Source organism: Augochlora pura, chromosome 6 (genome assembly GCF_028453695.1).
Source record: "Augochlora pura isolate Apur16 chromosome 6, APUR_v2.2.1, whole genome shotgun sequence".
Taxonomy (NCBI): domain Eukaryota; kingdom Metazoa; phylum Arthropoda; class Insecta; order Hymenoptera; family Halictidae; genus Augochlora; species Augochlora pura.
Window position 1 is genome coordinate 10,908,265 of NC_135777.1, and position 11,591 is coordinate 10,919,855.

General features: G+C 36.7%; 2 protein-coding genes across 2 annotated transcripts; one reads left to right on the forward strand and one right to left on the reverse strand.

The window, feature by feature from the left end:
• The first annotated feature begins 105 nt into the window (after window positions 1-105).
• Smc3 (structural maintenance of chromosomes 3) lies at window positions 106-5,828 on the forward strand. Its single transcript, XM_078182929.1, has 19 exons — window positions 106-343; window positions 743-818; window positions 896-1,074; window positions 1,147-1,305; window positions 1,373-1,532; window positions 1,597-1,882; window positions 1,951-2,125; window positions 2,196-2,309; window positions 2,380-2,630; window positions 2,703-2,846; window positions 2,908-3,219; window positions 3,307-3,618; window positions 3,694-3,895; window positions 3,967-4,257; window positions 4,320-4,582; window positions 4,663-4,828; window positions 4,906-5,044; window positions 5,127-5,364; window positions 5,438-5,828. The coding sequence occupies exons 1-19, from the start codon at window positions 329-331 to the stop codon at window positions 5,562-5,564; spliced, it is 3,609 nt and encodes a 1,202-aa protein (XP_078039055.1). The 5' UTR covers window positions 106-328; the 3' UTR covers window positions 5,565-5,828.
• On the reverse strand, window positions 5,822-7,176 carry Spase25 (Signal peptidase complex subunit Spase25). Its single transcript, XM_078182931.1, has 3 exons — window positions 7,005-7,176; window positions 6,320-6,624; window positions 5,822-6,185 (listed from the first exon to the last, which is right to left on the reverse strand). Exons 1-3 carry the CDS (start codon window positions 7,032-7,034, stop codon window positions 5,942-5,944), a joined length of 579 nt encoding a protein of 192 aa, XP_078039057.1. The 5' UTR covers window positions 7,035-7,176; the 3' UTR covers window positions 5,822-5,941.
• Window positions 7,177-11,591: the final 4,415 nt, after the last annotated feature.

Sequence of the window (11,591 nt, forward strand, 5' to 3'; positions counted from 1 at the left end):
AGCCATTTTGAATTATCTTTTTCCACATATGGCGTCACAAGTTCTTCATTATCTTTGCTTCACTGGATTCTTAAATTTTCTCAATTTTCTGTACGTGTACTATACACAGGTTGTATGTATTATGTTTTGTATAATTTATGGTCCTGTGCACGGTGTATAATATTATACATGTATGTACCGTGGTTTACGATATGGTCTAAGGACGCGACGCTTAAAAAATCTTTGTTCACTGTGTTCAGTTCAGTGACGAAGTAACAGAACTTGTTTTCCCTATTGAGTTACCGTAAAGTGATAACACGAGAAACACTCGTGTAATTTTCCCTGCAGTATGTACATCAAACAGGTACTGAAATCTAACGATTAACTCTATTTTCGAATGATTGTTACCTTTTGCGCGCTTTATATTAGTTCCTCTTCGACTGACGCTCATCATTAGAAACAAATGTCATGTATTGTTCTAGTTTAACGCGAACAAATTTTGTTATTGATGAATTGTATTTAATAAATACAAAATATTTTTTCTCCTCGTTAAAATTATAAGTAAAGTATTAATGACAACGAAAACTGTCTGTCGATACGTTTGTACACAAACGCATTAAAAATATTACTACTTCATAAATGTGCCCAAAGTTGATCAAATGATTAAATGCATGACAGAACGGTTTTTTGATTGATTTTACAGTATTTTAATTCTATAAGTATGAATGTTACTATTCTATGTAATAAATTTGTTTACATTTAGGTGATTATTCAAGGATTTAAATCATATCGTGAACAGACAGTTGTAGAACCTTTTGATCCGAGGCACAATGTAGTAGGTACGTGAAAATGTTCTATTAAATTTATGCTAAATAATTTCTTCATGAAATTCATGTAATTTGTGTCTTATTTCAAGTGGGCAGAAATGGTTCTGGCAAGAGTAACTTCTTTTATGCGATACAATTTGTTTTGAGTGATGAGTTTTCTCACCTCAGACCAGAACAGAGGCAGGCTTTATTGCATGAGGGCACAGGACCAAGAGTTATTTCAGCACATGTGGAAATTATATTTGACAATTCTGATGGAAGACTGCCGGTACATAATATTTAAATTAACATTATTAATGTGTTTTGTAATTTTATTTTATATCTTAATTATTTCTTGTAGATTGATAAAGAAGAAATATATTTGAGGCGAGTGATTGGCTCAAAGAAGGACCAATATTTCCTTAATAAGAGAATAGTGACTAGAAATGATGTAATGAACTTGTTGGAGTCTGCAGGATTTTCAAGATCAAATCCATATTATATTGTAAAGCAAGGAAAGGTACGTTTTGTAATAAATTTTTGACTTGTGCAAAGAAGTGGAAGATATAATCGATTATTCTTCGTAGATAAATCAAATGGCAACGGCACCTGATTCTCAGAGACTTAAATTATTGAGAGAAGTAGCTGGTACTAGAGTATACGATGACAGAAGAGAAGAATCAAAATTTATTTTAAAGGAAACAGAAGGAAAATTGGAAAAAATTCAAGATTTTTTACGAACAATAGGTAAGTCTTAATTACAATTTGCAATTACATTTTGAAGTGTGATCAAATTATAATGGAATTTCAGAGGAACGTTTAAAAACATTGGAAGAAGAGAAAGAAGAGCTCAAGGAGTATCAATGTTGGGATAAACAACGTCGTTGTTTGGAATATACTATTCATGAACGAGAGCTGAAAGAGAATAAAAGGAAATTGGAGGAGCTTGAGAAATCCAGAGCAAATAGCGGAGCCGAACAAGCGCGTTTAGGAGCGGAAGCAAAAACTGCACAAGAGATGGTTAGAGGTGCAACAAAACGCCTCAAAGAAGCAAAGAAAGAAGTGCAAACTGCGAAAGAAGAAAGAGATACACTCAGGTAATATCAACGAAGTTATTTGGAGACTATGGTTGTATCGTAAATGCTTACAAAAATTTCATCCATAGTGCTGAACAACAACAGCTACTCAAAGAAAAAACCAAATTAACACTAACTATTAATGATTTGTTGGAAGAAGTAAAAGGAGATAATGACAGTAGAAAACGTGCCCAACAGGAGTTAGAAAAATTGAAAGGAAATATCGCAGGACGAGAAGCTGAATTGGAAGAACTCAAACCTGAAGTAAGTTATACCCCGCCTATGGTGCTCTACAATTTTTAAAATAAAATTGACGTCAACATCGTATTTGTAGTATGAGGAAATGAAGCGAGTGGAAGAGGAATGTACACGCGAATTACAATTGAAAGAGCAAAAACGGAAAGAATTATATGCCAAACAGGGACGTGGCAGTCAATTTACTAGCAGGGTATTCAATTTTACTTTATTACTAAGCCAAAAATTGTGAACCCTATTGTTTAATATTTCCTTGGTGCTAGGATGAGAGAGACAAATGGATACAAAATGAGCTTAAACAACTCACCAAACAAATTAGAGATAAAGAAGAACATCAGAGAAAGATTAGTGAGGATTTGAAGAAAGATGCGGAGAAGCAAGTTATTTTAGAGAAAAAGATTGACGAGCATACACGTGAAATGGAACAACAACGAGTATCTATAGATGAACATAATAAGCAATACTATGAACTAACTAAAGCAAAGGACCAATGTCAAGCCACACGAAAAGAACAGTTTGTTCACTGTACAATGTTTTACATTTATGAAATTTTGGCGAAGTATTAATGACATTTGTTGCATTGCAGGTATCGTCAGGAGAGTGTGTTGCAACTTAATTTGTCAGGGCTCAAAGAAGACTTGGCTAAGGCGGATCAAAGTTTGCGGTCCATGGCTGGAAAGCCTATTCTAAACGGTCGAGATAGCGTTCGAAAAGTGCTGGATACGTTTAGGTAATTAACATTATTTTATTTACAAAGTATAATCTTCGCTAATGACCGCTTGTATGTCCAGAACACGTAAAGAAATGGCTCACGAGGTAAGTAGTTACTATGGGCCTGTAATAGAGAATTTCAGTTGCGAGAAGAATTTTTATATGGCTGTGGAAGTGACTGCTGGAAATCGATTGTTCCACCATATCGTGGAAACAGATAAATTCGGGACGAAAATTTTGAAAGAGATGAATAATCAACGGCTTCCGGGAGAAGTCACGTTTATGCCTTTGAACCGTCTACACGTAAAAGATATAGACTATCCAAAGACTGGCGACGCTATGCCTATGATATCAAAATTAGAGTACGACGAGAAGTACGACAAAGCTTTGAGGTGAAAAACGAACATAAAACATGTAAATGTTAGTAGTATGTAATTGATTGTAGCACATTGGTATAATATGAATTTTTCGAAGCGCAGATATATTTTTGGAAAAACATTAATCTGCCGTAACTTAGAGACTGCGACGAATTTGGCACGTACGTCCGGATTGGACTGCGTAACTCTGGAGGGTGACCAAGTATCGTCAAAGGGATCATTAACGGGTGGATACTTTAATACGCTAAGGTCGCGTTTGGAAATACAAAAGACCAGATCAGAATTAATGGCGCAAATTTCGTCCCTCGAATCTCAATTGACCACTCTTAAAGACGAGATTAGAAAAGCAGATCAAAACATTAGTTCTTATGTTAGCGAAATGCAGAGAACTGAAACCAAAAACAGCAAAGCAAAGTGAGTTATCGTTACTATGTTTTACATTGGCACTAGTATGGTTTCCGAAATATTAGTTTGTTTCTTTTATTACAGAGACGTGTACGATAAAATGAAAGCGGAAATACGACTCATGAAGGAAGAGTTAAGTGCAATCGGAAGATACCGCACGCCAAAAGAAAGAAGCCTTGCTCAGTGCACATCAAGTTTGGAAGCCATGCGCGCAACAAAAGAAGGTTTGGAAAGCGAACTGCATCAAGAACTTATGGCACAATTATCTGTTGCTGACCAGCGCCAGGTATTAAAAGTCAAAGTAGAAAAATGTTTGAATTAGAGCTATTGATTTGCTTACTGCTTACTATATTCTAGGTAGACACATTGAACGACGATATAAGACGTCTAACAAAAGACAATAAAGAAGCATTCGCGAAGCGTATGAGGCTAGAAGCCGAGAAAAACAAGCTGGAGAATCTGTTGACTAATAACTTGGTAAGAAGGAAAGACGAGTTAGTTCAAGCTTTGCAAGAAATATCGGTGGAAGATCGGCAACGACAATTGGAATCCTCGAAAGCACAATTAGCAGATATCGAGAAGAGATTACTAAAAGTGAATTCAGATTTTAAGTCTCAGAACGAACGAGTAACCAATGCAATAAAAAAGGTAAAAATGTGGCATGTGTCAATTGAAGATTATATATTAATTTATCGTTTTTCTCATATTAGCAAAAAGCCGAGTCATCAGAAGTTGAGAAGTGGAAGATTAAAGAAAAAGAGGCACAAGAAGAAATAGAAGCTGATGCTAAGAATTTGGAAAAGTTAGCCAGCAAATTGAACATTTTAGAACAGAAAATAGTGGAATGTACGCAGAAAATCACAGAACTTGGAGCATTGCCTAGTCACGAAGTGTACTCTCAATTTAGCGCAATGTCTACGAAACAGTTGTTTAAAGAAATGGAGAAGGCAAACAATCATTTAAAGAAATACAGGTACAATATTAATTGAATTTTAACTACGAGTGAAAATACATATAAAGTGTAATATAATGATATGTTTAATCTTGTTTCAGTCATGTAAATAAAAAAGCGTTGGATCAATTCATGTCGTTTAGTGATCAGAAGGAGAAATTAGTAAAAAGGAAAGAAGAATTAGATAGGGGCGATGAAAAAATTAAAGAATTGATGTCTGTATTGGAACAGCGTAAATGCGAAGCTATACAATTCACCTTTAAACAAGTATGTAGTTCAGTGATACTTTGTACTCTTCTTCTTTTTTTATTTCCTGCATGTCAACTTCAATCTGTTCTTTTTAGGTAAGCAAATATTTCAGTGAGGTTTTCAAAAAACTTGTTCCATCGGGACACGCGCAATTAGTCATGAAAACAGCCGATGGTGAAGAAGGAGATGATACGACAACAGAATCAGCTGATTCTGACAGGTTTATTGGAGTTGGTAAGTTTTTATATCCGTTATTAATATTAGGTGTCAAGAGTGTAAGGAGAGAGTAATCGTTAGATCTTCTGAATCTGGCTAGGTATACGAGTTTCTTTCACCGGTCACAGAGCTGAAATGAGAGAAATGAACCAATTGTCTGGTGGACAAAAATCATTGGTAGCGTTGGCATTAATATTTGCGATTCAAAAATGCGATCCAGCACCGTTTTATTTGTTCGATGAAATTGATCAAGCTTTGGATGCACAACACAGAAAAGCTGTAGCGGATATGATTCACGAGCTTAGTTCCGATGCCCAATTTATCACAACAACATTTAGGTAATCTTCTTCTTATACTTAAGTTTACAATGTATTTTATTTATTTGCGTTTAATTTTGTAACTTTTTAACAGGCCTGAGTTGTTACAACATGCGAACAAATTTTATGGCGTCAAATTCAGGAATAAAGTATCTCACGTTGTATGCGTAACGCGAGAAGAAGCAGCCGATTTTGTAGAGGATGACACAACGCATGGTTAATCTAGGTTATAGATTGTTAACTAAACTGCGAATCTTTATGTAAATACCTATTTTCGTAAGATGTATTATACAAATACGGAAGTATTATTATTAATTAAAGAAATATTAATAATCTTTGTTTGTATGCATGATTCTACATAATTTAAAAGATTGGATGTACCATAAATGCATAAAGGTTCGCAGACTATTTATAACTATGTAAAAGTTTATATTTGTTTTTCTATTGTATTTAAACACGTATAATAATATATACGTCATTTTGAACTGATGGACTTTATTCTCACATCGTATTTACACCAATGAGAAGTACATAAAAATGTGAAAAATTATAGGGAGAATGAAAAAATTTAATTACTGAAAATCATTAGATCCTCCTGCTACTTTTCTTTTCGTTGACTCGTCAAACTGTCGTGCATACTTGTTACAGTGCTCTCTATCAATTCTGGTATAACAACACCATTTACATCAATAAAGTTTGCTACAGATTTTGTAACACTAGTTTCGCTTATGCTTCCAGTAGATGCATTTTTAACGGACAGTACCAGATTATACTTGTCGTCATATTTTTTTAAGTATGAACTAGCTTCCCAAATAAGATCAGGATTAAAACTTGCTGGATCTCTGGAAGATAAGAAATATCAATTAATACAACTTTTACAAGCATTAAGTATAATACAACTTTAATAGTAATATTAATGATACATTAATAGTAATATAACTTTTTTGCATTAAGAATTAAATCTATCATTATTTACCTTTGGATAGCAACAACAAATATTCCTTTCTCTTTGTATGTTGTATACAATGATAAAAGACCCGTCGAAAAGAAATATAATGTAACACAGACAGCTAAAGCGGGTTTAGATGCTGGGAATGGATACAGATAATCGCAGAGTACAGCTATAAGTGCCAATGTCACAGTAACTCCACAAAGAGCTAGTCGTCCATCAAATAGTGCAAAATTTTCCAAATAATTATATTTTTTAATAAGTATATGTTTAACCGCATCATCTAACGCATTCTTGACAGCAGAACCATCCCACTTATTGATTTGTACCACCTGTAACATTAAACCTTGTTAATTTACAATATAAGTAGTGCATTTAAAAATTAACACAATTGAAAAATTAGAAACAATATAAAAACTAATCGCCAAGCCGGTATCTACATAAATTCAAAAAAAATATATAATTTATGAAAGATGACAGACAAATATAATATACAAAAAAATTATACATCATATAGAATGTATAAGTTATTAAATCTTTACAATTCCATTGAAAAATGAAATTGTAACTATCTAACGGTACCATACGCGACGACATACAATTTCAGTTTTTCTAGAAAATATATTAAAAATCATCAAATTTAACTGTTTTATGAATCAATTAAGTACGTATTAGTTTACAGCGTTCTTCGAATCAATGTTATGGAACTTACGAGATTTTCAGGATTTTTATCTGCACCCATGTTGAACACAACCTTAATTCAAAATACTTGTGGTTACCTATTTTACTGGTACACAGTTTTGTACACGTCAAATCATTAAAAACTTTTGGGCTGATTCATAATATTTCTGGCTAGAACATTTACAATACTCCCGCAATAAGAACTCCCTTACTAGTTTTGCACTTGGCGATAGTAATACCTCTTGTGGAGACAAAGTAAAGCTTAATTTGGAGATCGCACAGCGCCTATTTGAATAGTGACAAAACATTGAAACTGTTAGCTAAATTATGGACAGTCGATTTTGACTAACATTTTGAGCGTTTGGTCACAACCTCAGTCAGCATTGTACGGACATTAAACGGAGTTTCATCTTTTCTCTCACAAAGAACGTCACAGTCGCCCTCGTGTTCACGATGTTGAGATGTTTAAAAGCAATAATTATGATAAAATTTAGTAACCAAAAAGTATACAAAAGGGTACAGAAATGTTCATAAGAATTTGTTGCATATATATCGTAAAAAAAACCAAACGACTACAACACAGACTATAATTAATTAATGTAATGGATAGTTAAACATCAAAGAGCAATAAATTTTGTTTTACAATGTTATTATTTGTTTTTTTTTTACATGTTCCCGAAGCAGTAGATCTTCCTTAATTTTGTTATAGTTTGTGTTTTTAGGCGATCCTGTGTTGTGCCCATATGGGCGATGGTGGCGCCTCTTTTAAGAAAAAACACGAAGCTTCATTCGTGTTCTGTACAGCACCAATGGGGATAATAACAAAGCACTCAAATTATGAACCAAATTACTGTCAGTCGACATTGGCTGACAGTTTAAGCGTTTTGCCACTATCTCAATTGGCGCTGTCAGAACGGAACTTCATTTTTTGTCCACAAGGGTCGCTGCAAGCGCCCACGTGTGCATGGTGCAAGGCCGCTTAAAAATATCAATTATGGCAAAATTAGGCAACCATAAAATAAACCAAGGGCACAGATTTTTTTAGAAGAATCTACCAGGTCGTTATTGTGTAAAAAAGAAATCGGCAGCGACGTAAAATGTAAATAATTAATTAAAACAGTGGTTAAAACACTGTTAATAGTAACAAATTTTTGTCATATTTATCGATACTCGGTCGTAGCTGACCGAGGTTGTTTTATTTTCCAGAGTGTGAGGTCAACGGCCTCGAAGTGCCATTGATTGTATGGAGACTCATAACCGATAACTATAAAGTTTTCCATCGGTTAACCGATCTTCACAAAATATTCGAATTCGCAATACACCTCGCGTTCAGAGGAAGAAAGAATGGAACCGATAAGCGGAGTAATTATCGAAACGCGTACATGGCGAGTTAACGAGGTTGTTATTGGTCGAATATGATCACCGGTAAAATTGAAACAGAGAATTTACGGCCAGGAAGAATCGTACAGGTCGTTCTTGGGGAGAGCATAGGGGGACAGGCCGACACGAACACGTAACAGTTATTTCCAGAAAAATTCCGCTGGGTATGTTTTCGTCCGGTGCACCAGGCGAACGCAGTCGCTTAATTAAAACCCGTGTAAATCGACTAGCAGCGTGCAAGCGCGCCCGCGACCAAGCGCCAGCCATCGCTACGCCAATTAATTTTATACCGGAACGGGCGAAGAGAGAGGAACCAAGGGAAAAATAAGCGGACGCGGCTCAAGGGAGTGACTATTCCGTGAAAACCCTGCTGGCAAATTGGTTCGCTCTTCAGGCTTCTAGATCGCGACGCGTCGAAAACGATCCAATTATCGTCGGCCACCGAATTGCATTCCCTGTGATTTTTCCTTGAATCGAACAGTTTATGCTGCCCAGAACCGAGAAAGCTTTAGGTCAATGCTCGGCGAAGAGAGCCGGAAGGTTGGTCGAACGCGATTGTTTGACTAGCTCGCCGCGTGGCTCTCAACGGTGGTCCTTCCCTCGAAATGAATCGAACAATCACAGAACAATCGTTCTGCCCTTCTTTCATAACACTTGTAAAACGCGATGTTTCAGGTGGTATTTTTCTCCGTGGACCGTCTCGTCTCATCAATGAACATTTCAGAAATGGAAAATACGTGCCCTCTGATTTGAAATTAAAGGTCGGTCTTGGAACATCCTGAAATATTCAAGAGTCAAATATTCTTTCGGGTAACGTGCCGAGAGCAAGGCGAGCAAGGGTTGAAGGCTGGAGAGGGGCAACATAATTTTCTGCTTCCACTTGCAGCGGATTTCCAGCGAAAAAGTGGCATGGTTCCTTTTACCTTGCCCAGAGTCTTGGCTGGAATACAAACTCCATCTAATCTCCTTTTCCCGGGGTTCACTGGATTCAGACGATACAATTTCCCTTCTCGTTCGCCGAGGGATTTTGAGATGGGTCTAGGGACTTCCGACGGAATTAATAATAATCATGGCTTCTTAATTCGCCGCACAAGATCGACCGGTAGGCTGTTCGGCGTTTACAGAAATCGAGGCGAGATCCCGTTACGAGAGGAACACGGGGGATGGGGGTTCGATCGGAGCGAAAAGAAAATTATCGGGGAGACTTCCGTCATGCTCGAGCAGCGCGCGCAGCCGCGACGTTCGCGAACGCTCGCATACAAGACCCGCGAGCACACGCACGCCGGGCGAGGTGAAGCGAGGTCGATGGAAAGTGGCATAATCGCGGATGTGGATCGGCTCAAGGAGAGCAGAAGAAGAGATCCTTTACCTTACTTATGTAACGAGCGGCCGGTCTGTGTGTCTCGTGTCTTCGACCGTCTCCCGAACACGCAAAGACCCTTTCTCGATCGTATTCCCCTCTACCTCATCCCCCGTTTGGGAGCCCCTTCTCTCTCCCTTTCTCTCTTCCTTTCTCTCCTCCAGGTCCTTTCCTCCTCTTTCGTTTTTCGATAGTTTGTAAACCTAACCCGGTGTCCCTGAAAATCTCTCGGCTTTATTGGATCGCCGACCGCGAATCATCCCCGTTTCTTCGTTTCGAGCAAACGCAACGGTGATTAGCTGTTAGTGTCCCATGGGCCCGAAGACAATGCTCCACGATCGCTTCTTTCTTCGCACTGGTCGATAATTCATTTATTTATTCATATATACGGGTGGAACGTCCATTTTTACAATATAAAAGTAGAAGGTAATATTAATGTAATACAGAATTTGTGATCTTTAATTTGGTATGTGTAAAAACGAATCTTCCGATGTTGATGGCAAATATGTTTATTTGATTGCTGCTGTTACTAACAATTTCAAGTGTCTTGTAAAACGGATCAGTCGCATTAGACCTCGATGAGTATAGTGCAGTGTCGATCTAGCAAATCGGGAAGAAGTATCGAAGTTGACAAGTAAGACGAAGCTTGGATTATTGATCAAGTAATACAGGGTATCCCGGAAATCGTAGTACAACCGGGCAGAGGGGTGATTCTACATAAAAGAGAAGAAAATATTTTGGTATAACATTTTTTCATCCGGTGCTCCGTTTTCGTGATGATCGACATCAAAGTTCGTTGAACTTGTAAATGATTTAATACAATTTGCTCGTCGTGTATTATTAATCAAGTCAAGTGTCGTGTTCATGTATAGCAAGTTTATAACATAAATGATGTAATTTCCATATAGCAAATGTTACACATATGAAACATAAGATTGCTGAGGCATTCGAAAAATTAAAAAGCGATAACAACTTACAATCTGTCCAGATGTCATTAATTCATCGAGTAAACTTATGTATGCAGCAGCGAGGAGGACATTTTCACCAATTATTGTAGCATTGTAATTGTTAGTAGTAAGAATAAAAAATAAAGAATAAAAAATGAGTAATCAGTAGACACATTTTGTATTGTTTCAACCGCACAATTATCACTGTTTGTAAACACTATCCCGAACAGAGAGAAGCAAATTGTATTGAATGGTTTACAAGTTCAACGAACTTTGGAGTCGATTATCACGAAAACGGAGCACCGGATGAAAAAATCTTATACCAAAATATTTTCTTCTTTTTTTATGTAGAATCACCCCCTGCCCGGTTGTACTACGATTTCCGGGACACCCTGTATATAAATTTGTACAAAAATCATGGATCCTTAATGATTCTTCTGCACCCCAGGAATTTCTTCGCACTTCATTTCCATTTTATATGATTTATTAGTGCAGTTTATGGATATGAAATTGAGTCTATACAACAGGTACCCTTTGAACAGTTGATAACGTAAAAGTTTGATTGGTATATTATATGACAATTTTGAGTGGCAGCTTAAAGCTTCCATTCGAGTACAAAGGATTAAGCGAGGGTATTAGAGGGCCGTAGTTGTGATCAATTCGCGAAAATGTTTGACCCATTTTATAGACAACAAAATGAAAAAACTTAACAATGCATATTCAAGGATGGGGCGTGTGATTATATAGTATTATATATGTAGACATTTTAGTTGCCTGAAGAATGGGCTCGATAGTGACGCGGAATAAAATGTTCGTAGAAATCAGAACCGTTGAAAAGATGAATTTTATTCCAGTTAATCATAATTACGGTAACACTGGTAACAAGTGCGTCGAAGACGTAAACATGGCTCCAGCTGGATGCTACGTTTTT